The 27,816-nt window shown below is 45.1% G+C and overlaps 1 protein-coding gene across 2 annotated transcripts in view; it reads right to left on the bottom strand.

The window, feature by feature from the left end:
* Positions 1-562: 562 nt before the first annotated feature.
* Positions 563-27,816, bottom strand: part of IGLON5 (IgLON family member 5) — an 88,049-nt gene continuing 60,795 nt past the window's right edge. The window contains exons 2-8 of one of the 2 annotated variants that reach the window (XM_088139966.1): positions 25,244-25,322; positions 19,203-19,435; positions 14,078-14,197; positions 11,122-11,253; positions 9,720-9,840; positions 3,622-3,776; positions 563-1,147 (exon numbers count right to left, since the gene is read on the bottom strand). In XM_088139966.1, the coding sequence (XP_087996092.1) occupies positions 1,047-1,147; positions 3,622-3,776; positions 9,720-9,840; positions 11,122-11,253; positions 14,078-14,197; positions 19,203-19,435; positions 25,244-25,322 (941 nt within the window). In that variant the 3' untranslated portion in view covers positions 563-1,046. The remainder of the gene's footprint in view (positions 1,148-3,621; positions 3,777-9,719; positions 9,841-11,121; positions 11,254-14,077; positions 14,198-19,202; positions 19,436-25,243; positions 25,323-27,816) is intronic. The other variant, XM_088139967.1, reaches the window with a different exon arrangement.

Raw genomic sequence — 27,816 nt, 5'->3', positions numbered from 1 at the left:
GGTTTTCCAGTGAATAATATACCCCCAAAGGTAAAAAGCAAGGGAATTCCCAGGGCCATCAGAGAGCCAAACCATCCATTCCTATTTCTTAGTCTTTGTCTCTAGACAACAGAAAGTTACCTGTAACAATCGTTATTGGCAGAAGCCATTCTTACCCCAACAGCTTAAATGTCATGCCTGAAAAATTCAGCAGGTTTATTTCATCCTTCTTCCAAAGATGCTGGAACGGCAGCACGTCAAAGAGGATCCTGTCAACCGCTGAGATGCAGCCCCAAATGCTGGATGTTGGCCCACTTTCACGGGGTGAGTTGAACTGATGCCAGTCTTTCTCATGAGGACTCAGACAAGGACAGTTTCATAGCCCAGGCTACGAGACCGGGCAAGATTACTGAGTCTTTGCCTGGTCCTAGGCGGCTAAACTGGCCCATACCACCTGAAATAATCTGGTTAAATGAATGCCAAGATTCTCAACCCAGTAAATAAGAAAAGGAATCTCTTAAAGGTAGCCTCCCGGTGAGAAATTCCCACCAGAAAAAAGAGCAAAAGAACAAAGGAAATCAATAATAATAATAATAATAATAATAATAATAATAATAATAGCGACAACAATCAAATAACCCTTTGTGGAATCATCATTCCGGGTTCCGTGCATTCAAAAGGCCAATTGGCCCAAGGAAGAGGAGGAGATCTCTCTATTAAACCGCAGAGCTGGAGGGGGTGGGGGAGCGATGCGTTGCCATCAACCATTAGAGCCCTGTGTCTTTTCAGTTGTGTTAAACCACAAGTAGTTCAACTGAAAGTGTCTGAGATGAAGTGTGAAGAGAAATGGCGGTAGAAACAAATGCATATTTTTGTTGTTTGTTTTCTTCTATCCCTCACAGTGATGGGTTCTTGATAAATTTCATTTCTCTCTCCCTCTCTCTCTCTCTCTTTCTTCATTTTTTCCAGAAAGTAGAGATGTCTTCCTCTCTCTTTCTCCCCCTCTCTTGGATCCTTTCCCTTTCACCTGTTTCCATTTCGTTGTTCTGCATCGTATCCCAGGTGCCCTAAATCTTAAACAACAGAGTCACAAAAACAGATGACATCAGACCCAAGAAGAAAGGAGGTTCTGTGCTGGCCACTGCTACGTTGTCCAGGGAACCCGGTCCTGGGAGAAAAAGAAAAATGGAGGTTGCCGTTGAGGGTGGTGTGCTTGTTTCAATCAGCAGCCAGGAACCCCTAAAATCTACTCCCAACCAAAGGATGGGGACGAAAAGAGAGTGGAGCCCGTTTCTGAGCTTCAGGATCAGAATCCCCAAGGGTTACTGTCAGGCCCAGCCCAAGAACAGCGGTGAAACAGTCCAGTCAAGTACAGTTCCTTTATTTGCTTACATCTTGTAGACAGAATCTTGCCAAACTAAATCTATACTACAGCAACTAATGGATATACCCTGGGAGATTCTAGGGAGTGGCTATCCTGAATCTCTTAATCTTCTCATGCTCTCCTTGCAGACTGTGTTGTCCTTTGTCTCCTTTCCTTGCTTGGAATGCACCCCCTCCCTCCTGATAGCCTTGATCTCTCACAGCTACCTTCAAAAAGGTGAAGGAATAGGCCAATGAAAGAGAAGGCTGGATGTCCTCTGAGCTAGAAAGAGAGCTCAAAGGTTCTGGGCCAATTTGGAGACAATCTGATTTGACTTATGATTGAACCTAAATTAGGATTTGGAAACCCAAAGGATCAGGCCTTCACAGGTCATCAGTGCCAATAGCAACAGTCTCAGAGTTGAGATGGTCCAAAGTATGAAGCCTTCTGGCAAACACTAGATTTTTTTTTCCAGGGGGCAGGACAGGGAGGGATTGTAAAAAACAATTATGAGAGCCTCTGTTGGCCACAGGCCATGCCAAGAACCATGTTGCTTCTAAGCCTTCAATCAAAGGAGATCCAACTAGCTTACTACCATTATGAACTGCCTTCACAACCATATAAACAATACGTTAAAGTAAAGCATTGTTAAAGCAAGAAGTATATATTATTAAAGTTACGCACACAAGATCCCTTGTAGCAGTGTCTACAAAGTAAAATTTGCTCACCACCAGCAAAATAAACTAAATGAAAGACCACATACCAGAAAAAGGGGTTCTGATCCCTTTTAACAAAGAAAATCCAGTGAGATTTCCAGAACAATAAGCTATAGATGATAGATAGATAGATAGATAGATAGATAGATAGATAGATAGATAGATAGATAGATAGATAGATAGATAGATAGATAATTTGTACATGAATATAAAAATGAACTGGAGTCAATGTCAAACTTAATAATTACGGTGAAAGAGGAAATGGAGAGAAATAGTCTGAAAAAAGAGGTAAGGCTCCCTGGACTATTAAATTCTAGCAAGAAAGACTGGCAAAAATCAATGCCAACAATAAATGAAACTTAACTATCAAAAAAGAGGTAAACCTATGTTTGCACCCAAGGGCCAAGTATGGCCCTTTCAAAAACTCTCTTCAAATGATTACAGCCCTCAACTGGTCCTCTGAAGAAAGTGTTTGAAATCTGCCAGAGGGCTGTCTCTGATCTTTGGGCCACAGGCTGGCTCCCTAAAAGTGAAGTTTCATTTATCGTTAGTGTTAAAAAAAATCTGTCTCCTGCCTAGCAACTTGAGAGAAAGTTAGAAAGAGAAAATGGATGGATGGATGGATGGGGCCATCTCCTTGTAGTTAGATTGGGTGGAAGAAACCTTACTGACTTAATCAGAGATCAGAAACGTCCACAGGATGGGGCCAAAAAAGTCAAAGCCTACCCTTTTTTTTAATATGCATCAGGTATATACATAAAAAAGAGTGGGACTTTGATTGCATGGCCACGGCCGCCACCATCTTGACCTTTTTGCCCTCCACCCAACAGATGCTGCTGGACTCAACAAACATTTTTCAAACATTCTGTATTAAATGAGACACAGTCAATAGCAGAGAAAGTATTGAGACATTATATTCCTGAGCTTGGGGACTGGAGAATGCTTGTTAGACCATTCCCCATGCTTATTCCCCAGGCAGATTTGGCTATCGTTCACCTCCTGCCCCACTTGAAACACGGCATTTTCTGTATGTGGAAAAAGAAAGGCAAAGATCCACTTTTTGATTTTTTACACATATTTTGTTGGTTGTTTCACAGCCCCCTGAGATAACCACTCCTTCCCCAAAATTAGAAAATATCACTCTGCTTTGGCCTGATGTGCCATAAGATCTTACGAAAACAAACTGTTTCAAGCCAGAATCTGATACAGAACATCCTTAGAATATCCTTCAAATTAAGTTAAGCCCTCTGTACCCCTTGCCTGACCGTGTCTACTCTTTCAACAAGTTTTTCTTCCAACACCAGGCTTACATCTCAGACTTCCTGCATACACTGGCCTTTTTTTTTTTTTTTGAGTGAAAACATGCAGGATTTTCCCCACCTTCTTGCTGTTCTCACATCCCCTCTGCCTGAAGGTACAATGACCTAGCCAGAGGGCCTCCAGGTGAGGCTTTCTCCAGGTAGTGCAAGGAGCTCTGGCTCCTAAAAGTTATTGTGGATGGTGTAAAGATTAAGCCCCGGTAGTTTGCAAAGGATAAGAAGCGGGAGAGGAGGAAAGACTCACTGATAAGCCGTAAGCTGACATTGTAGGAGCCCAGGTTGTTGGAAGCCAGGCAGGTGTAATTTCCATAATGTCGAGCAGTAACATTTGTGAAGAGCAATATGGAGCGAGTGCGTTCGTTCTGGATCTGCAGTCCGTCCAGGCCGCTAATTAATCTGCTAGGAAGAGGGAGGCAATGGGAAAGTAAGTAGTTAAAGTATTGTGTACAGAGGGAGAGAAAGAAGCACTCTGTTCGAAGAGTTGTGGGAGAAGAGAAGTTTGTAGCAGATGTGGGTTCATAGTGAAAAGGCAGGATGGGGCAGCTGGTGATCGATCAGTCTATTTGTCTGTCTGTCTTGGAAGACCCACCACCTCACCAGACTGCTACTCTGGCCATTGTGTTCCTACTGATTAGCTAACGTCTTTCAGCTCCTTTATATAGACCAGGCAACATACTATAAATTAAACATAGTATTCTAGTAAACATAGTAAAGTAATCACTCTATGCTTGTAACACTGTTTTCCTACGTTAACTGTTCCTTAGCTCCATTTCGTCCAGGTCTTCAGCTCTTGCAGCCAAACCCTTTTCACTTTTTCATAGACTCGCCAGTGGGTTTCCCCCCCTCCCCAGCCGCCCCGGTCCTCTCTTTCGGGAGCTGCCCTTGCAGACTCCGGCCGGGCTCTTTTCCTCCCCGTCTCTCAGCCGGTCTTGCAGCTCCAGGAATTTGCAGTTTTCTTGGCTGACCTGCTCGCCTTTGGGCTGGAGGTTTCTCTTTCCTGCTTCCCTGCAGTCTTCTTGGCACGACCCCTTTCTTGCCCCCCCCCCCAGCTTGCTTTCAGTCCCGTTTTATGGGACAACCTCTCCAATGGAGGAGGGGGGGCTGTTTCTTTCCCAGGCACCACCTCCGGATCCCAGGAGGGAAAAGAAAGGCCTGCTCGCTCAGGGTGGGGAGTTCGCCCTTCCACAGTGCCCAGTTCTAAGTGTGACTAGTTACCTTTGAAGCACTAGCCAGTGCAACATCCGGGATGCACAGGGCGACGCATCTCTCCCTCCTCTCTGCATGTTGAGAGAGGGCCTCTTGAGCGTCCTCCTCCTTGTGAGGCGCATGAAATACAAACTCTCTGTGGGAGCCCTCACTCTTTGGAACCCGCTCCCCCCAGAAGTATATGTGGCCCCCAACCCTCCTCGCATAAAATTGGCACCACTCCAACATGCCCTTGGCCCTAATATGAATTAACTGTGGGGGGCAACATAGGCCGCTGTGCTGTTTTATTCTTCTATTCCTTTCCTAATGGTTAGGAATCCCGGGTGTTGCAGAGACTTTCTGTACATGCTCAAAGACACGTTTGCTTGGGTTGTCTCTTCAGGTTTTGGGAAGTAGAACCCGAAGCAGTTTCAGGTCCATGGTTAATTTCAGGTCACCCGAGAGAAACGGGATTACAGTAAATCCAAGCCACTAGTGGAGGGAGGGAATTTCCCCGATACACCATTTTCTTGATCAAAATGGGCTTCATAAAACTCTGTTCCACCTCACAAGAAAAGAAATATGGGGGAATAAAAATAGCTAGATTCCCCATAAAACATTTTTCTGTGCAACTTTGCTACAGGGTCCATTATTTAAACCAGTGTTTTTCAAGCTTGGCAACTTTAAGAGGTGTGGACTTCAACTCCCAGAATTCCCCAGCCAGCCATGCTGGCTGGGGAATTCTGGGCGTTGAAGTCCACACCTCTTAAAGTCGCCAAGCTTGAAAAACACTGGCCTAGGCCATGTCATTAGGTCGCTAGGTGGGGTGGGAAAGTTATTTAGATTTGGGGAAACACACAGAAAAGGCGTAAACTCTCTTTCCTTCAACATTACTACTCTGATTCAAATCCAAGTTTGACTCTGTGCCCCATCAAATTAAGAGCCATTTGCTTGTAAACTAAATGCAACTTCAGGATTTTATGGCCATTGTCGGATCTCTGGGTTTTATGTCTTTGCACGCCTGAGTAGTTTCTTCCTTCCCCTCTCCCACTGTGTGGCTGTTACAGTTTCCTTTCTTTTGGCATTTGTCGTTCAGCGCACCCACAGTCCTGTCACTGTTCCCTAATAAAGGAAGATAAAGGGTGGCAGTTTTCCTTCCGCTAAGCAGTTCTAACCACAAACAGCACCCCAGAGATCCCGAAGGGTTGAACCATGAACTTTTATGCGTAACCAGCCTAACACAGGAGACGTGAAAGAGGAATGGCGGAGAGGCTGATCTGGAAGTGACTGGAAATCATCTTGTCAGGTGTCAGTCTCTGCGAAATTGGAAATTGGTCCTGAGAATAATGGCAGCCTCCGATTCTTTCATGAGCCCAGAAAGACAGAATGATGAGAATAATTGGTTCCCAGCACAATTACACCTCTCTTCCCCCAGGAATAGCTGTTCTACTTTTAGACATCATCTTTGCTACGGTACTGTCAAACAAATGTAAACTTCCCAAGGGTTGGCACATTATGCAACTGTGCGCCCACGGAAACTGGGCATTGACAGCCTGTGACCGTGAGATAACACCTGTACTTGCCCTTCTATCACCCGCTTCCCTCCCTCCCCATCTCCTGTTTGCAAGGGAACTTCCAGAGGGCCTTGAGAAGCTGAGCAGATGCAGTATTAAAAATATGGTTAAAGATATGGGCAAGGTAAGCTTCCAGCTAGTTGGACTTTAAAGAAGCAGGATAGGAAGAGTATTCACGCCTGTGATCTTTCGTCTTGGGGAAGATTCCTGAGTATACCATGGCCAGCCAAGAAAACAAACTGATGGATCTGAACAAGAGAGTTCTCACTCAATGCACAAATGACCAGGTGCATATTATCCAACTTTGGATGCACTATGGGAAGATCCAGCTCTTTGGAAAAGGCTAAAATGCTGGGAAAGGTGGAAGTAAAGAGAAGAAGAGGATGGGTGGACTCAGTTGGAAGAGCTGAAGGACCAGGCTAGGGACAGATCGTCATGGAGAAAATCTATTTATTGGTCACTAAGAGTTCACACAAACTTGATGGCACATAAGCAAGCAAGCAAGCTTCCAACTGCTTGACCTCTAAGTCAAAAACAGGTTTAAAGGTTCAAGGGAAATTTCCAGGTCATGATCTGACAGGGCAGCTGGAGAAGTAGGTGCCGTCTCCTAAGTCAGAGAGATGTGAAAGTCTGAGATCCACATGGACATTCAGCCAAGGGATTGAAGCCTGGGGAGTGGAAGACTACTGCAAGAAGTGAAATAAGACTGTGGAAGCCCCTTTCAGATCCTATCTCAGATTTGAACTTCCCAAGACCAAAGAAATCCATATTCTTTTTGCCTCAACTCAGTCTAGCATTCTTCCCTTCACAGGTATCTTCCAGGTTCCATTATTTAAACCTGTGTTTTTCAACCTTGACAATTTTAAGAGGTGTGGACTTCAACACCCAGAATTCCCCAGCCAGTGCTGGCTGGGGAATTCTGAGAATTGAAGTCCACACCTCTTAAAGTTGCCAAGGTTGAAAAACACTGATTTAGACCATGACACTAGGTAGAAAGGTTATTTAGATTTGGGAAAACACACAGAAAAGGAGTAAACTCTATTTCCCTCAACATTACTACTCTGATTCAAATCCAACCTTCCCCCCCATTGCTTTTAGAACCATCATGAATCCCATGCACGATAGAAAGCTTGACTCTTTGCCCCACCAAATTAAGAGCCATTTGCTTGTGAACTAAATGCAACTTCAGGATTTTATGGCCTTCACAGGTACCCTCCAATTTTGTTGGCCTACAATGTCCTCATCTCCAGACCTTTGCTGAACTAGTTAAGGATGATGGAAGCTTTGGTCCAACATACCTTGAGGGGCTCGTCTGGGGAATGCAGCTCTGTGTGAATGATAACGTTGGCCCCTTTTTCACCAAGCTGCTGTCAGGATTATGGAAATAATGTATGGGAACAATCAGAATGTTTAGAAAAATGTGCTACAGAAAAAGCGATAGATCTACACCACATGTGGCAGCCGCTTTCCCACCCCCTCTGAGCTGAGCGTCATCATTTGGGCTTGCCAGGTGCTCGACAAGTCCTTTGCATTGCAATCCCAGGCAGGCAGCCAAAACAGGAGATTTATCACCTCCCCTATGCACACTCCCCCCACTCCCCAAGGGATAGGGTACCACACATGACTGATGCATCATGTTCTGCTTGGTGGATCACAAATTACTCTGCATTAAACAATCATGACTATGTGCCACAAGTTTGTTTAATAAGACTGCAATTTAGAAGGGGGAAACATGGAATGCTGCTTAGCTAATGAGACACACAGCCTGACCACACAGAAAGATCCCTCACCCTGGGCTGTTTCTCTGTCTGCTACACCAGACAATTTTCCCATCTATTATATACTAGATTATTTGACCACTTCCTATGCCAGCACTTTACTAACTGCATGGATTTCCAGCTGGTCTCTGGGCCCAATTCAGGACAATGAGATTAAGTTTTAAAACCCTGGAGGGCTTGAGGCCAGATGATGACCTAAAGGATTGCTTCCCCATAATCCAAGCTCACCGCAGACGGAGACCGCAGCCATGAAATTAAAAGACGCTTGCTCCTTGGGAGGAAAGCTATGGCAAACCTAGACAGCATATTAAAAAGCAGAGACATCACCTTGCCGACAAAGATCTGCATAATCAAAGCTATGGTTTTTCCAGTAGCAATGTATGGCTGTGAGAGCTGAACCATAAGGAAGGCTGAGCACCGAAGAATTGATACCTTTGAATTGTGGTGCTGGAGAAGACTCTTGGGAGTCCCTTGGACTTAGAAGGTCAAACCACTCAATCCTAAAGGAAATCAACCCTGACTGCTCATTGGAAGGATTGATAATGAAGCTCAAGCTCAGATACTTCGGCCACCTAATATGAAGAGAGGACTCTTTGGAAAAGACTCTGATGCTGGGAAAGATTGAAGGCAAAAGGAGAAGGGGACGGCAGAGGATGAGATGGTTAGATAGCATCAGCAAAGCAATGAACATGAAATTGAGCAAACTCCAGGAGGCAGTGAAGGACAGGAAGGCCTGGCGTGATATGGTTCATGGGGTCACGAAGAGTTGGACACGACTTAACGACTGAACAATAACAACAAATCCAAATTAAAGCATCTTCAACAGGTAGCTATAGACCCTTTGTTTGAATTAGTGCAAAAATGCAAAATTCTCTTGCATTTTTAAAGAGTTCTCCTTCAATCTGAGGAAAGGGTGAGTATGTATCTATTTATTTATTGGATTTATATGGCCGCCCAACTTGCAAAAATGCAACTCCAGTGTACAACAATAAAAGCAAGAATGCAATACAACAAAATTCCAATGAAAACCGCAACCAACACACAATTGGGGCACACCAACATATACTCCATCTCATGGAATGAGCTTCTGTAACATCCTAACCCCACTGCTCAAAGGAACAGCCAGGTGGTCACGGCCTTCCTAAAGGCCAACAGGATTGGGGCAAGAATGACATTTTGAAATTGTTGCAAAGGAGAGAAGAATGTTGGTGAAAATTTCTTTGGTGGAAGGGAAGAATGCTGTTGATTACTTTTAAGGTGGCCAAGTTGTATGGGTGAACGTCTTCCCTTTCATTGTTCGGTCTTCTCTCTCAAAGTCTGCACCTTCCTGGACTTCCTTCTCATCCTTCCATTAAATCCCACATGAAGACTTCAGGAGGCAACTGGACCTGTGTTTATTTTTCCCTAGGAGCAATGTTTCTGTCACCACTCAGAAGACTCCTGCCATTGAGAAGTAGAGATGTTCTCCTGGTGGAGAATTTCCAAAGTCCTTTGTGCACAGCTGTAATTTGGACATGTTTAGAAAGTGGGAATTCCATCCTCTCCCTACCTCATGGATCCCTCTGTCACTGTCCTTTCCAGAAATGGAACCAATGGTCTAAGGCCTCTTTGTCTAAAACAAGAGTTCCCTAAGGTAGGGTCCTCCAGATATTTTGGCAGTTCAATTTCAGAATTTCTACCCAGTCCATCCAAAGGCAGCTCTAGGAATTGAAGACATCTGGAAAAATCTGCTCTAAAATATTGGCAGAAGACCATTGTTATTGCTCATGAATGATGCTGAAGGAGATAGGAGGAGACAGACTTACTGTTTGTCATCTTTGAACCACTGAAAATCAGCAGCGGGCACAGCCATGGCTTCACAGCGCAAGAGGGCTGTCTTTCCCATCAAGGGACGGGAGTCTTTTACATCTGTGATGATCGGAGGATCTGGGAAAAGCAATGGATAGAGATATAGATTAGAGGGTCAACTGTGACATCCTCTCTCTGCAGGCCATCTCTTGCAGCCCTTCAACTGAGTGCTGAAAAGACCTTCAGGGAGACCCTAAAAAAAGTTCTGAAAGAGCCAGAGAAGGACCCCCAGCTCCCCCCATTTGGGTTCATTGACCTTCCTGACCTCAAAATAGAATCGCATTGCAGAACTACTTCTCCCATAATCCTTTGTGCTCCAGTTGATGCCAAGGAGGGAAGAAGAAAACTAAACCTGTCCTCCTCCACCTTATTGCAGGTTCACTGCCTCTCACATTGCCAGTCATAAAGAAGAATGAAGTTTATTTAGGGGATGGGGAAAGGACAGGAGACCCCTTTTGAACTGGCAAGGAAAAGCTATCAGTAGGAGAAGGGAAGAAAAGAAGGCAAGTAATTTCTGCCCACCCAGTAAATACAAAGAAAGAGCTTCTATTGGAGGTCCCCATTTAATGAGATGATGGGTGGAAGGGAGCACGGTAGGGGATGTTCTCTGTAGGAGTTGTCCTCCTATGGCAGTGTTTCTCAATCTAAGCAACTTTAAGATGCGTGGACTTCAACATCTGAAGTCCTCACATCTTAAAGTTGCTCAGTTTGAGAAACAATGTCCTATGGAATAGCTTGCTCCTCTAAACAAATATCTCCCATCTTGACCTGAAGTCAATGAAGATAGAAACATAATCATTGGAAAACACAGATATCCATTTTCTATGTACCTTTAAGTTTGCCTGGGGACAATGCCAGAAAAGCTATATTTGGGGAATCAAAGATTCAGAATAGCAACAATTATTTCCAAAAGGTGGGAGAAGCTTTATCATAACTTGGGGATATCTGGAGAGTGCTTGGAAGAGTGGAAACCATTTGTAAAACGCCTGAAAGGTTTCACCAGCTGCATTCACACAACTTGCTTCACCTGATTGCTGAACAAACTTGTTTCCTAAGTTTTCACCATGCATCGATCCATCAACAAACCAAATGTCCTGGGTTCAGACCTAAGCACCCCCCTCCAACCTAACCAAGGTTAACTAATCAACATGAACACATGGTGAAAAGGTAGCTGCTAGGTTTTAAATGAGCTGGTGAGGCCATGAGGTGTGAGCAACACCATGACTTCTCGAAACCAAGCCTAAGGCTGACCCCTAAGCTTAGATCCCCACCCTACTCAGGCCCAGGAGTTCCAGATGCAACTGAACATAAAAACAGCTGCACATGCAGAGCAGAGAGGAACTGAAAAGTTGCCCTCACAATTGACTGTGATAAGGACGTGCTTGCTGTCGGGGGTTGAAACACCGTTTGCCGTGATGCACTCGTACTCCCCAGCTTGTTGTCGGTTGATCTCTGTGATTTCCAGATACTCTCCTTCACTGGTGAATCCATCTGTGGGGAGGGAGCAGTGGGGAAGCAGGGAGGGGGTCAGGTCCAGCAGCAGGGAGACAGACACAAACAGACTTACACACAAGAAAACACATATGACACGACACTGTTATCAAGGCCTCCTCCATGCAGGGGCTGCCCCACACAGGACCCCAAGGGGCAGGCAGAGGTGGGGGTGGCCTGAGTGAGAAGTGAGGGGGGATGAACGCACGGAGAAACTCTGCAGTCTTTAGGTTCACACAACATACTAGACTAGATGAAAACAGCAGTTCGTGCTTCAGTGAGTTGTTGGAACTCAATCGCTGTTTCAGCAAGTCATACAGAAAGGAAAAGTTGTACACCAATCAGATTAGATGAGATTTGTTTTGTCTTTTTTTTTATTTGGACCCCTGAGCCAAATTTGATCTGAACAATGGGTTCAGATTGCATTACCCAAACTGGAACACTGGGCTTTAAATTGAGTTAGGCTTGCACATGTGAGAGAACAAGTTATCTGGACTGGTCCAGATGAAATCCATGTTGATGAATTCAGCCTAGCTTAATAATTCAAACTGAATTGGCAAACTGAGTTAGCCAGTCTGTTCAGTCCAGAGAGTTGATCGAACCGTCTTCAGATGGAAATTCCCCATCAAATAGACATATGCCTGGTAAACCTAGCACCTCCATTTTGTTAAACCAGGTTTAGGGTTTCGTGGCTTGTGAGAAGGACTGTCCAAGCAAACCCAGCAGAAGGACCATAGTAAGCAGCTTTTCTAGGGCTGGACAGACCACAGGACTCCAACTGCCCCTGTTTTCGTGGCAAGGGAGACATGACAGAGCCCAGATAAAATGTCCCCTAGTTGACCTCTATGACGCCAGCGCTTTCTCTGACCTGGTAGGTAGCAGACCAACAGTGGGGATGGGAGATGGGCCAATTTCAGTTCTCACACACGTTGCAAAACTGTTACGTTTTGGGAAGTGATTTCTAAAATAGTACATAATAGAGAACACTATATGGGCCCTGCAACAAAGTTGTAGCATGCTGTGCCTCTGTTCAGGGTGCCAGCAACCCGGACAGCACCTTTCTTTCCATGATTGTTGATTTCACTGCGCATGTCAGCCGGTGCCTGTTGCTATACAGGGAGTCCCTGGGTTAAGAATGCCCAGTTTAAGGATGACCCATAGTTAAGAACAGAGCCTATTGTAGCAAAGTTTGAGTTAAATACACAATGGTTTGAGTTCATTACACCATACTACTTATACAGTATTATACAATAATACTGTTCCAACTTACGTACAAATTCGACTTAAGGACAGACCTTGGGAACGGAACTCGTTCTTAAATTGGAGATTACCTGTACTCACTTTCAGAGATTTTATGTTAAAAACAGAGTTATTATGGAAGATTTCTCCTGCCTACCTAGGAACTTGCAAGGAAACAGGGAGACTCACTGATGTGACCCAGACTGCACAGGTTCAGTTAGCAGATAAAAGGGATGTATTCCAAGTGCAGATTTCAGACTTAGGGGCTTGGAAATTCAAAGTCCAGTTCACCCTCGTTTCAATCGTTATCTTGCACAAGAGTTGCCTTGCACAGCAACTCTACCATTTCTTCGGTCCTACCATCTGTAAAATGGGCGTTCTGACCATCACCCCTTAAAGGATTTTAGCCCAAGTACAAAGCACGCACCGATTTCAAAAAAGCGTTTTGTATGGAAACTGCTATAAAAATGAAGGAGAAAAAGCGTACATCCCAGGCTGAGACGGTCAGAGGGGAGAAAAGCAAATTCAGAGCTAGTGGGGGTCACCATACCTGTTAGGTAATTGCCATATTCTGCAGGAGGCGGCATTGGAATAGGTCAAGCTAGTGCCTGGCTAGTTTTAAGATTGCCTATATATTAAATTCTTGGTGGATGCAATAAACCGAATAGTCAATTGCCTCTAACACAACCCACGGTTAGGAACAAAAGCTCTTCAATACGGCTCCATCTTCTGGTGAGTCAGAAGTGCAGTGTTCCTAATAGGATGTAATCACTCGATGCCTCTCCTCGTTCTCTTCCATTCACAACATTCATGCAAAATGTCAAAACTCCAATTCAGATCTTCAGCAGCATCGCTTTGCTGCAGCTGTGCGCCTTTATGAATGAAGCAAAATTCTGCACTAAGGAAAGGCTGTTTTCTGTGGCAGGAATAAACCAGGCAAAAAATATATATGTATATATATATAAATAAATAGTATTGTTTCCTGCTCCTTATGGGGGATGGGAGGAAGGCTGATATACATGATATTGGAAATCTCATTCCCTGTTAGAAACGTCTGTTCAGCCCAGCTCTCTACTTTTTTCAGTATTTGGGATTTCATACATATTGTCCACACCTTTTCAAACTGATTTTTGCAGCCTTAAAACTAGGAATGCCATTTATTTATTTAAATGGGGGAACAAAGGATGAGATGAAGGCAAAGAAATGCAGATTTCTGCACCTGGGACCAAATTCCACCTGCTTAAAAGATGCTTTGGGTCACCACATCTGGGCAGATGCCCAGGGTGTGTCTAAACACGCTCAATCTGGACAGTTTAAAACAAGCAGCTGAATTCCTACAAATGCTAAACTTGGTTTATTTTAATCTAAGGTAGATATGGGGGGTTAGTTGCCACATGAACTTAGTCTATTTGATTTGTGCATGATTCAGGATATCATGCCAACCCAGAAAATAGGTTAATTTATGTTTAACCAAGTTTGGCATGTTGGGTGAACTCAGCTGTTTTAAAAGAGCTCCCTGACCCATTTGTTCCCATTCATGCCGACAATTAGTTGCTTGTGCAGCCCCTCCTCCAGTTATCCTCACCTTTCAGCTGCCGCCAAATTACCGTCGGTTCTGGTTTCCCCACTGCCAGGCAGAGCAAATTCACATTGCTTCCTTCATTCACCGTCACAGCTGAGGAAATGTTCACGATCCGAGCTGGAACTGTGGAGTTTAAAAGAGAGAGGTGGTGTAATGATATGTGGGAATGACCTTGGGAGACAGGAGGAATTGCTGCAGATTGGACAACCATCATGAAAAAGACGTCTCAACCCACAGAAGGAGGGAGGGCGTGGGATGCATTTCAGAGGGGGCCTCCCTTAGTTTTCTGGAGAGTAAAAGGAGAGGAGGGGAGAAATACGTTCAGTCTTGCAAGACTGTTACTGTAACCTTGCAGTAAAGATAGAGCTAGTACTCCTGGTTGTGCTTCTTGTCTGGACTACCTTGCAGGGCTAACCCCTGCCACCCACCCCTCTTCATGCACCGTATTCAGCTCAGCCCCTCCATGGCAGGCTAAATGCATTCCTCCCTTCCTGTGATGGAATGGAATTATGAAGGCCAGGCTCAGGGAGATAAGCGTTTTCTTAGTTCACCGCAAGAGCGTGGGAACTTCAAGAGGATGAGGCTGGCACCTCCCTGAGGAATTCATGGTGTTGTGGCTGGCTGGCTTGGGAGATGGGGTTCAGTCTGGGGAGATTCTTGCTAGAGGTTGTAGCTAATAAACACAGCTGAACTGATTTTGCATTGTCTCTTGGAGTTCCTTGGGCTAAACCTGATGCTTCCAGAGTTGAAAAGGGTCACGTTCTTCACATAGCAGAGGAAGATGATGTTGGGTCTCGGCTCCTGAATTCTGTTCTCAGCTCCAGAAGCGGTGGGAGCCTCACCTTCCTTGGTCCAATTCCTGCAGATTCCAATCAGCTCCAGTGAGATCCAGAAAACATATTTTCTAGACCAGTTTCTCAACCTCAGCAACTTTAAGATGCGTGGCCCAAGTCCCAGAATTCCCCAGCCAGCATGCAGCTGGGGAATTCTAGGAGTTGAAGTCCACACATTTTAAAGTTGCCATTTTGAAAAACACTGTCTAAGTGATGGGCGTAACCTTAGATAGCAACAGCAAATGATAGGCAGATTCATAAGGATGGGTAGGTGATTTAATGGTACACGATGTAGACCCCATGAAGATCTGAAGTGGTTTGTTTCATCAATGCCATTTTGGAGATCTCTCCTCCACTTCTGCAGGGGAAGAATGAAGAATGGGCAATGTATGAAGTAGAACAGAGCCATGACCAAGTTACTAAATTCTAAGCTTAGCCTAGACGAGTGTTTCTCAACCTTAGCAACTTTAAGATGTGTGGACTTCAACTCCCAGAATCCCCCAGCCAGCATGGTTGGCTGGGGAATTCTGGGAGTTGAAGTCCACACATTTTGAAGTTGCTAAGGTTGAGAAACACTGATCTAGGCTACAACTTCATTTTGATAATACTAAGAACTCCATAAATGTTACATTCATTGGGAGAAGGATACCAAACAGGACAAATTAAATACATAAATTCACAGCACCTACAGCTTCAAAACCCTGGAGCTGCACCAAAATGGCCTTCTAGAGGAGGAAGAAGGTTGGATTTTAAATTCAACTGGAGGTTGAATTCAACTGGAGGTATGGACTTCCTCTATTGTTCCACTTTTATTTGTCCTGGAATTAGATACGATTGCCACTTGCTGTAGGATAGAAACAGGAGCCAGCTGGCCTTGGCTGATCCCCAAAATGGTAAGCAGGGTTGGGCCTGGTTAGTGTTTGGATGGGAGACCACCAGGAAATGCCATGGTTGTAAATTAGACTGGGAGTTTGAAAAAAAAAAATCTGCTAAGGAAGCAATGGCAAACAGTTTCTGTACCGCTGCCAAGCAAACTACGTGTAATCACCAGTTCAGCCTGACTTAAAGGAGATTTTACTGTTGGAAATCGAAAGCTTGCACTTGGGAGAAGTCAACCACCTCCCTCGGCCAATCATTCTGCCATCTAGTGGCCAGCCTCTGCCACTGCAGATAGAAATCCCCCAAGAGAAAATACAAAGGCCCTCGAGATGTGGGGCCAGTAAGTTGCACTGCGACTCTCCACATGAATGGCTTTTCTCTTCATTTCGCAAATCACAGCCCCATCCTGGAAACACCCTGTTTTCGGAGTGCCTCCTCAGCAAATCTCAGCGTTGGAGGCTTCGGGCTCCCTTCCCTGTTCCTGCGGAAGAAGCCCCCCCCCAGTGAAAAAACCACGTCCCCTCCCAGACTGGGTCTAACGATCCCCATTGTTTGCATGATAAGCTGGGGTGCTGTCTGCAATGGCAGAGCAATGGGGGAGTGAGAACAGCTGTTTCCTTAACACCCAGGTTGCTCATTCCAGACTGGGCCCAATCAGCTCGTATTGTAGCAGCTTCCCGACTCCGGCAACTACGGGAAGGGGATGCGCGCGGCTATAATTATGGGGAGGGTAGCACCGCAGTTGTGGCTTTTGCCAATACGGCAGAAATGCTGGAGGCGTCTGGGAATCAGGGAAGAAACTGAAAAGGGAGAAAGAGGGGGAAGAAAAGGTTTGGGCTGGCTTTGACAGCGGGGAAGAGATTCGAGCTCTCCACGGTCAACCCACACCCTTCTTTGGGAACAGATTCACAGATGGGGAAGCGATGTGTCTCCACAGAGCCTTTGGCTGGGTTCACACAACACCTTTTGCTAGCCCTAATCTGGACTGTCGCACGAGCGTGGCCGCGGGGTTGAGCCGTAACCTGGAGGAGTTCAGGGTGATATCAGAAGACAGCAATTGGTTTTGCTGATCTGGACGGAGAATTTAGCCTGTGATGTGAATCACCGTGTCCCTGTCCAAAGAATAACAGCAGCCGTGTTTCCACGGGTCGGTTTATCTTCCGCTCCTGTAATGGGTGGCATGAGCGGGGAAGATTGTGGAATGGAGGCTCCAGGGGGGGGAAACAGTCCAGGGCGAGCGCCTCCTCAGCCCACAGCAAGAGCGTGGAAAGACGAAGAGGAGGAGGCTGGGCCCTCCCTAGAGTCTCACGGGGTATATCCACTAGTTGCTTTAGCATAGGTTTAGTCTGGCGAGATTCTGCCCATTAGGTGCAAGCTAATAAAGAAGTTGTTCTGGTCTGGACTGTCTCTTCGCAGTTCTCGGGCTGGGCATGACAGTTCCCAGGCAAATGCACACTTTCAACCAGGGGCCCATGGTTTTTTCTGGGCCGAGCATCGCTCCTCGCCTTTGCCAGGAGCTGCAAAGGGAACAACAGAGAGTGGAACCAGGAAAAAAAACTGAATTTGATTATTAGTACAGTTCGCAGGATGGCTCTCAGGCACACATTTCCTTTCTTAGATTCAATATTATATTTCAGCAGCAGGTTTTGGAGGCCTCGGGGGGTTGCACTCGAGGTTCTAAGAGGCCACGAGCAACTCGGCTTTTGCAGCTGTCTTAGATGATCTTAATGTTCTTGTCTTCCCAGGCAGGATTGGGAAAATGTGCCTTCCAGATGCTGCCAAATGATGCTCGCTCAGGGATGCGGCCAGGCTGCTGAGAGCCGAAGTTGAGCAGAATCGGGAGGGCCACAAGTTGCCTTCCCTGTCCTGGAATAAGTCTCAGGGAAACATAACACACCTGGAAAGATGTTTTGAAAGCTTTCTGTCCACCATCGCCCTGTGTTAACACTTCACCACATTTTCACGAAAGAGCAACCCATCCTTTTCAACAAAGCCTGCTTAATGGATGGCACTGGGGGGATAGGGGCTTGTTAGCTGAGGATTAGCCTGCTAAAAACCAGTTTGTGGATTTTTTTTAAAGACATACATCAGTGTTTCTCAACCTTGGCAACTTTAAGATGAGTGGACTTCAACTCCCAGAATTCCCCAGCCAAGTCCACTTATCTTAAAGTTGCCAAGGTTGAGAAACACTGACATACATACACAGATCAGGAAGATATAAGGGTTATATATAACATAATATAAGGATATAAGGAGGTGAGAAGGGGAGGGGGCTCTAGATGGAAAACTCCTAGGGCTGCCAATCAGAAGAAGCAGGAATATACAGCAAAGATGAGCAACTGTTGGGTTGTTATATTGTTCCCTGACTATTTTCCAACCTCCAACACATCCCCAAATTGTACTGCAGACATTTTGTGGCAAACTGCCCAGGTTTGGTCTGCAAGTTTTAGCTCCCCCCCCTACTTCTTTTATTTTCTCTTTGAATTGAAATTACTTTTGAAATAAAATCTGTGACAACTGTTTCGAATGTGTGTGTGTTTAAAAACAAAACAAAACAGGTAGAATATTTCAGTCTTGCTCCTACTGATGGTGCCTGTCCTTCAGAGGAGCCCCTGGAATAAAGGGCTTGTTCCTAGTGGATAGCGTTGGTCCCCCCCCCCCCTCCCCACTTTCTTTAATGGAAGAAATGGAAGAAAAAATACTAGAAAAAGGAATAGTGAAAGAGCAGGACAGTTACATTGAGAGACAATGTAGTTTGGAATCTTCTCTCTGCCCTCCACAATAAAATCCCATGAAATGAAGTAGGGCAATTGCACCATAAAAGTCTTATCTGGGCACAATATTTCCACATTTTGGAGTCAGGACACTTCCACACTACCCGTTTCCATTCCCGGATCTCTCAAAAGCAATGTGAAGCCGATCCGTCATCCTCTTGGCCTGTGCCAGCTTTGAAATCTTGAGAACTTATCTGAGTTAATCAGTGTTCCTCTGGCTGACACACAGGTGCATGCCAAGAATGCCGTGTCTCAAGATCCTGTTTATCTCAAAATAACAAAAATGGCTCCCCCATCGCTCTACCAAAAAGAGAGAGAAAATGCAACACCCTTCCCATATGGACATTGACTTGGTTGTACAGAAAATACCTAAGGGATCCTATGAGAAGGATCTGCCAACCGTGCAAACCACAAGTCCCTTCCTGCATAGAGAAGACCTTATGAAAATGTTGCTAGGAGGCATTCAGAAGCAAGACTTTCCACCCGTTGCAATTTCACATCTAACACTGCTGGACCAGAAGCAAACTAGCTCAGCTTCCCAACCTAGCTGAGAGGGTGAGATCAGAGTGATCTGCAGCTGATTTGTGCAAAGCCCCACCTGGAGGTGCTCCAGCCCCTTCCTTCCTTTCCCCGTGCCCATACCATGTACGATGAGGTACACCTGCGAGGTGTGAGGCTTGTCCTGGGTCTGGAAGGAGCATGTGTAGAGCCCTTCATCATACACGTCGACGTGGCTGATCATGATGCTGAATTCAGAGGGGCTGTAATGTAGTAGCTGCACTCGCAGGTCAATAGACCACTTGTCATTGCCAGCATACAAGATGTTGGAGCGGTTCAACCAAGCCACACGCGTCACTTGTTGGTCTATGTAGCAGCTGGAGAGAAGGGAGAGGCAGAAGGAGCAAGAGTGAGGAACAGGAGATCCAGAGGAAGAGGAAAAGCAAAGAGATTGGCTTCCGACCTCAAATGCCTTGAACCATGGCTTCTTGAAGGATCCACCATGGAATAATGGTGTAAGCCATAATTGAATCTGTCACAACTGTTTCAATTGGTGCAGTACACTAAGCTGGGCTCCCCAAACCATAGCAGCCATGTAATGCAGGGTTCCTCAACCTCAGCAACTTTAAGATGGGTGAACTTCAACTCCCAGAATTCCCCAGCCAGCATGGGTTGGGGAAGTTTTGGGGGCTGGCTGGGGAATTCTGGAAGTTGAAGTCCACCCATCTTAAAGTTGCTGAGGTTGAGGAACCCTGATGTAATGGATCAGTGCATGGTATGAACCAGATCATAGCAGGGAAGGCTTTTCTACAGTTTTTTTTTTTAAACACATACAGGCTCTGATGAAAAAGGGGAGCCAAGCTTGAGCATCCTTGCCCCAAGAACTCACCTGGGGCTTAGAGAGAGCAGGGACTCAGCCCCTGAAGAACACACGACTCCACTTACAATAAGTTGTAAAAATTAGCCCATTTTTATCCCTAAGAGAGCGATGTATCTCTCTCTCTCCAGAAAAGACAGGAAGGAAGAGGAGAGGAAAGAACTGAATAACTTCAGGTTCTCCTCACGGGAAGGCCCTTGGCTGCCTCCACCAAACTCTTTGAAGTCCAAAAGCCCATGTTATTACAGCATCTGTTATCAACCCCCCACATCCTGACTCCCTTCCAAATGGCACATTTATGAAAACAACCAGAATTTGGAAGTCAAGGAGGAGAAAACATCCTGAGCTCTGTGAACCTGCTGTCAACTTAATTTCTACAAGGACTCCTTCAAATGCAACCTCTTTCAGCCAGGCTTTGGATGTTTCCCCACGCCACCTCCACCTGACCCCCAACCACCTCCTGACCTGGCTTCTCACCAGCCAGTCCAAGGCCCCTAATTTCTACAGACACGCTGTCACTGCCCTGTTGCTCTGAGATGGATGATTTAATTATTTAAATGTTTTCCTCTTGCTTGAAGGCAAAGGGCACTAAGTAATCCTGTTTCTTGGTCCCTGACAGCTGTCAGACACAGATTGGACAAATGTCGTAAAGATAACGGGAGAGGAGTTGCAGGGAGAGGAGGCTTTGAATTCACCCCTTCCAATCACTACTGACCCCTGAATATGGCAAAAGTGCTACTGCTGCCCTCTCAAGACACAAAGCCAAGCCCTCTGCCAGAAGTATGCCCTGAAGAAAAGGGTCCTAGACCTTACAGGTCCAAACTTATCCATTTAGTGAAGTCACATGGTTATTTCTTCTTCCTCGTCTTTAAAGCAAAGATTTATCTCAAGAGAGGGCTCCTCCCTTATCATCTGCCTTGATATACTTTGGTCATCCTTAGATGCTATCTACCGGGTGCTCAGCCAAGTAAACTGTAGCAGTGGCAAAGAGCAGGCCTTTTCAGTTATGGGTCCTTGCCCAGCACCCATATTTTTGGTTTAAGGCCAAGACATTCCTCTCCTTCTGGGTATTTGTGCAGCTTTCTGCTCAGTTTGAATGTAAATGCCTACTCAACCCTTGAGTAGTGGGTTGTGTATCCTTAATATCTTCCTTGTTCCAGGAAATTTGATAAGCGTTCCCTCCGCCCCCTTTATCCAAGTCACAAATGAAAATGTTGAGGATGACTGGTCCTAGAAATGAACCTTGTGGCACTCCTTTGACATCTCTAATTGATTTCTCCCACATGTGATGAGGAACCACTGATGAGTATTCTTTATTCTTTGAGTACTGTACATAGGAGTTTTAGCAAGTTATAGCTGTACATAATTGCCATGCCACTCAAACCCCACTTAACTATCTTGCTAAGAACATCATGAAATACTTTGTCAAATGCTTTGCTGAAGTCATGATATATTATGTTCACAACATCCCCACTATCTACTCAGGGAACTACTCAATCAAAAAAAAAATGAGAGAAGGTTAATCTGTCAAGACTTGTTCTTGGCAAATCCATGCTGACTTCTGAAAATCACTACATTGTTTTCAAGGTGCTTATAGGTAAATTGTGTTATGATCAGCTCTAGAACCCTCCCAGGTATTCATGTCATGTCAGGCTGGATGACATGTAGGTCCACAGGTCTTCTTCCCTCTTCTTTTTGAAGAAAAGAGGCATTTTTCCTCTTCTAGGGATCTGAAGAGAAATTACCCTCTCTCAAAGATTTCTTTAACTAAATGGATAGAGCAGACTGGGGAATTCTAGGAGTTAGTCCATACAGCTTAAAGTTGCTGAGGTTGAGAAACACTGGGATAGAGGATTGGCCAGACCCACAGCAAATTCATTTGCACATCTTCTAAAGTACCAAGGAAGGGGGTTGTGAGACAGTCATAACTTCTCCTGACCCATCTCTTCTGCTCAATCAACCCTGGTACATCATTCATCCTCCAGCTCCTGTCACAGGGAAAAAAGGGGAGGCTTAGTTGCCCTAGCAGGCCCCATAGGAGGGCTGATGGGGTAAAGGGGAGAAACAGAATCAGAGGCTGTGATTGCCTCATCATTCATTTTATTCCAATGTCTTTAAAGGGATATGCATTCATCTAGAGCAGTGTTTCTCGACCTTAGCAACTTTAAGATGAGTGGACTTCAACTCCCAGAATTCCCCAGCCAACCATGCTGGCTGGGGAATTCTGGGAGTTGAAGTCCACTCATCTTAAAGTTGCCAAGGTTGAGAAACACTGATCTAGAGACAAACAGACAGAGAGGCAGGAGGCAGTCATAGAAATTGGAGACATCCAGTTATTTTTATCGGCAGCTGCTTAGGCACTGAAAAAAGGCAATTTTACTTCTCATAGTACACAAGTGTGGAATTTGCCAGGATGTTGCTAAATGTCAACACCGAGTGGGGAAAGGGGCTGGCTGGGAATAGCCACTTCCATGACACCATGATGGTTTCTCTATGCAATACTCAGTGGGCTGCTTTGGCAACACAGAATGATGGCTTCCATCAGGGGCGGGCAACATGTGCCCTCTCCCTGCCCATATTTGTAGTCCTTGGAATGCACTGCTGAAATCTGCTGGCATCTACAATCCTCATACATTTTCAACAGCATGATGATCTGAGATCTAACTGAGCCAGGAAATTCTTCCCTGGGAAATAGGATTAAAGGCTGATGCCTCTCTTCCTGTGGGCTAATAGAGTATTGAAAGTCCCCGATGCAGCACCTTTCTTTTTGCATTCCTACAAGCCAAAGATTTCCTCTCCTCCTCCTTTTATTCTGCAGAAAACGGAGGAGGGAGAAGTCATGGGAAGTAGGTCAGAGCCTCCACGGATTCAGGCTGGGGAATCCAGTACGGTGCAGGTTGCTCAAGGGGATGGGGGCGGGGGGAGGACAGGGAAGAGCAGGGCGACAAAGAAATGGCAGGAGCAGGATCTTGGCATGTTGACTCACAGCTTCCAGTGTGGGCAGAGAGGGGACGGCTGCCTAGCAGAAGAGACATCTGGAGGGAGGAGGCACCACATAAAATGCCACACAGGGTATAAACTGTGTAAAAAAAAAAGAGAGAGAGAAATTTCCCCCCCAAGAGGTGTTGGTGTTGGAAGTCATGGGGGCAAGACGTAATGTAACATCTGTGCCTCTTTACTTTGATAGCTTAAGAGAAGGTGGGCTGTATAGACCAGTTTTTCTCAACCTTGGGAACTTTAAGAGGTGTGGACTTCAACTCCCAGAATTCCCCAGCCAGCATGGCTGGCTGGGGAATTCTGGGAGTTGAAGTCCACACCTCTTAAAGTTCCCAAAGTTGAGAAACACTCATTTAGAGTCTGGTGAAGCACCCAAAAAGCAGGTTTGGCATCGTTTCCTTGGACAAAATCTTTGAGCCTCTATTTCATTACACCTCAGGAAATCCACTTTCTGGAGCAGCTGACCACCTTGCTAGTTGCCCGGTTGGCATCACCCCCGAAATCCTCCCATTCCAGATGGTGATCCTTTCCATGGGCGATAATGCTAAGCTAGAAGGGGAAGGTTCCCACCCCTTATTAAGCTACAAGCCAACCGCATTATGGCTTGGCAATATGTACAAACCAACCCACGGTGTGTGTGTGGGGGCGGGGGGGAAGAAAGTTACAGAAAGGGGGTGGCACACTAAATGGATAAACTAAGAGCTCCACTAAGCACCATATAATAGTGGCGCTCATAGGGGTTCAGGGAATAGCATTCCCCTAGCCATGGGAAATGGTCTCCTTCTGAAACAATGCAAGAGTATTCAAATCAAGGCCAGGTAAATTTATGCTGCACTTGACAGAGTTATTAGCCATTTTGTAAGTCATTGCTGGCTGCTATTAACGCATTATAGGCAGGTAATCGTGCATTTGGCCACAGAGCCATCTTTTATTTAAACCGAGGCAAGATGCTGGGATGAAACTTTAATAGAACCTGCGAGGGGAGGGCTCGATCACCAAACAGAAGCCAGGGGCATAAAATTATGCTGGGTTCAGACCCTCTGGCCCGCAAGAGAAAACAGGGTAACGGGGTCAAGGAGAAGGACCCCAGTCATGACGCCACACGAGGGACAGGAAGGGTCCAGTGGGTGCTGATAAGGTTTAATTGCACCATCAAAGGTACCTTTAGAAATTTCATTACCTAAGACAGGGTTTCTCAACCTTGGCAACTTGAAGATGTGTGGACTTCAACTCCCAGAATTCCCCAGCCAGCATGGCTGGCTGGGGAATTCTGGGAGTTGAAGTCCACACATCTTCAAGTTGCCAAGGTTGAGAAACACTGACCTAAGAGAACCGTGACTCTTGCATTCAAAGCCCAGTAAGGACTGGTGGCTTACTGGAAGCTCTTTAGCTTCAGGGCCACCCGTAGGCTTCATTCATACCACACACACAGCTCAGTTGCTCAAAACGTAGCATGTACATTTGCCTAAAATACTAAGCTTGGTTTGTTGAAACTTGGCTAGGGGCATGTTTGTGGCTCAGCATGCTGTGTGAACCCAGGTCATGCCTAGTTGATGGTTCAGCGGTGGTGCTTATTTCCTTATTCAATTTCTATCCCCCACTTTCCCAATGACTCCGGGCAGCTTCACAGAGTAAAAACAACAACAAAGACATCCATAAAACAGCACAGGGAATATATCATCCATCTGTATATTTTTTTTTCAAACTTGGCAGCTGAAAGTTGTGTGGACTTCAGCTCCCAGAATTCCTCAGCTAGCAGTGGCTGGGGAATTCTGGGAGTTGAAGTCCACACATGCTGGCTGGGGAATTCTGGGAGTTGAAGTCCACACTTGTTCAAGTTGCCAAGGTTGAAAAACACTGCTCTCAATAAAGGTACTGCAGACTTCACAAATTGTGTCCTGACTGAGCAGAAGGGTGGAACTAAACCTTGTCGCTTAAGCGAGCGGAAGGGAGAAAAGCGCTAAGGAAACTTAGAAATTTTTCTCTAACACCTCCAAAGCTTTGATTGACCCAGGCCTTTAGTTTGTTCACCCTGCATAAAAATAACTTCTTCCCTTGCTCAGCGGTTTGCAAGTGTTCACTCCTCTAATTGGTAGCATCAGTCTTCAAATGTTGCAGGGAATCAGGGTTGGTGTGAGAAAGTCAAGTGAGTTCAGAATAGTGGTGCAGTTCACACATTGGCAAAAGTTTAGAAACTCAGGAGCCGCAGACCAATCAATCAACGGGGAAAGCTTGCTGCAAAAATCCAGCTGGGAGAATCTCAGGCTCACACCTACCACGTACGATTTTGGTGTCACAGGCAGAAACTCACCTCAGCGTTGCATTGTCCCCTTGGCAAACTGTGTAATTGTCGGCTGGCTGATTGAAATCTGCACCTCGAACCAGCAGTCCTAGGCAGCAGAAGACAGAAAATGAGACGACAGGGTTAAAGTTGGGCTGAAGAAGGGCCACGCAGAGATGGCAAAAGCAGAACCTTTAGAAAGAGAATTTTCATGGGAGATAAAAGCATGCAAGCTTTGGGAGCTACACAGAAACCTCCCCATTCCTATGATCATCCAGTCATAATCTGCCTGCTGAAGAGTTCAGTATAGCCCGGAACTGACCATTGCATATCAGTACAGTCCCTTTATCTTTTATACTTACACTTAAAGATATTTTATTTTTATACTGAAAGATATACTTATCTTTTATACTTTTATACTTATACTTTATCTTTTATACTTAGTCGATATACCACTGAGTTCTTCAGCGATATATAGCCTAATCAGAGATGAGAATGGAGGAAGAGATAATGCCCCTGTTATTGTACACGTTAAAGAATATAAATCAGTGTTTTCCAAACTTGGCAACTTGAAGATGTGTGGACTTGAACTCCCAGAATTGCCCAGCCAGCCTGGCTGGCTGGGGAATTCTGGGAGTTGAAGTCCACACATCTTCAAGTTGCCAAGTTTGGAAAACACTGATATAAACGATTCATCAATCCTGGGGCAGTTTTCTTTAAATCTGGGGGAGATGGGAGGCATATAAATGTAATAATAAATAAAATAAATAAAATGGGAAGCCATGAGCATCCGGTATTCAGATTCCTTCTGTGGCGCCTCCTGTATCCCCAGCCCATCCATCAATTAAAAAAGGAGAAGGGGATTGATTGCAGCCTAATACTTGGAATAGGTTATTATCTGCCCAAAAGAAGAACAAGGGCAAACTATAGACAAAGCCTGATTCAATATGGAGACTGAGTTAAACGGCCTTGGAATCAAGTCTCCGCACTGAATTCTTTGCACAGCCTTATCCATTGGGCAATAAGAGCATTTCTGGGGGTGGCAGTGAGCTTGGAGGAGACGCCCCTCACCAGTGGACCTTCTGGTTACATGGATTTTGCACAACGAGACACACCCACCAGAGCAGCCATCTTGTGAGAGCACCCACCACATGCTATCCACATGTCTACCGAGCCCATAGGCCATCCAAAGCTTAGGGAGTCTGTTTTTGAAAAGTATAATTGAGCAAAGAGCACCGGTGCTTCCTTTATCTCTCGGTTGATGTCGTCATCCCACTCTTGGGAACATTGTGGTGAAACGGACAACATGAAACAGAAAATCTGGCCTGACAACTCTATAATGTAACTCTATATCTCCAGGGTTTGTTGTTGAGATTTGATGTTTAAGGGATTATTTATTTTAACTATTTATGGGGGACTTTTAATTGTCGATGGGGTTTCTGATTTTCCCTGTGAGCCGCCCACAGTGACCCGTTGCGGGGAGATGGGCAGCATACCAATTTAATAATAAATAAATAAATAAACAAATAAATAAACAAATAAATAAATAAATAAATAAATAAAATCAAGTTTCTCCTAAGGAAGAGTTCTGGCATCTCCAACTTTTAATACCGTCTCTTCCGAAGGAGGGAGAAGCAAGTAAGAAGAAAGATATTACCCAATGGCTTAAATTCATAGGAACATGCACTGGGTCAGATCAAGATTTTATCTTAAGATCCTGATTCCAATTCAAGATGGGTGGGTCTGCTTGAAAGCTGCAAACTTCTGCAGATATTCTTCCTTAAAATATGCATTTAGAGCGGCACACTACTCCCAAATATATCTCTGATGGGAACGTAACAAGCAATATATATACACCTGACCCTAAAATAAGCATTTTTAGCCAAGAATATATTGCCAGAATTAAAAGTAAGCCAGGCTCTCATTCTCCTGGAAGTGCAAATCAGGTTAATTTATAAAGAAATGTGATCAAACTAATACTACCAAACACCTCTTTTTTTTCCTGACAGTGACTAATTAGATACCGCTTGCAAACTGCAGGTCAGGCTTGGCCAATGTTTAAATGGGAGAGGTCTACAGAATCTCAGGGCTGTGGGCTAAACCAGGAAGGAATAGAAAAGAAAAAGAAAAACACATTCTGCCAGAAAACCATGCAAAAACATTTGCATACTGCTGCTAAAAAAATGCCAGGGATATGTTGATGAAGTGAACCAGAGTGAAGCTTGTCTCCAGGCTGGACTATTAGAAAGAAGGAAGGGTACAGGTATCTTCTGTATTTTTTTTTTTAATTTATTTATCAAATTTGTCACCGCCCATTGAAACGACTCTGGCGGGTTTACAGCAAAAATAAAATTCATTAAAATACAATATAAAACAGTCCTAATAAAAAATAAATAGCTTCCGAGAAGATGGAGAGTTGGCACATAATTCAAGGGAAGGGCGCTAACCACCCCCAAGGGGTTAGAGCCCATCTCACCCCATGCACACTGGCAGAGCCAGGTCTTAGATGCCTCTAAGAGCCAAGCCAAGATTCTTTTTCAGGGTTTCTCAACCCTGGATTAAGGTATGTGAACTTAAGGTATGTGGAATCCAACTCCCAGAAC

This window comes from Python bivittatus, unplaced genomic scaffold (assembly GCF_059951505.1).
Source record: "Python bivittatus isolate LINGU-HERP-01145 unplaced genomic scaffold, Pbiv_v1 ctg000310_np1212, whole genome shotgun sequence".
Lineage (NCBI taxonomy): Eukaryota > Metazoa > Chordata > Lepidosauria > Squamata > Pythonidae > Python > Python bivittatus.
The sequence above is the reverse complement of the archived record's forward strand: the minus strand, read 5'-3'. Positions and strand labels throughout refer to the sequence as shown.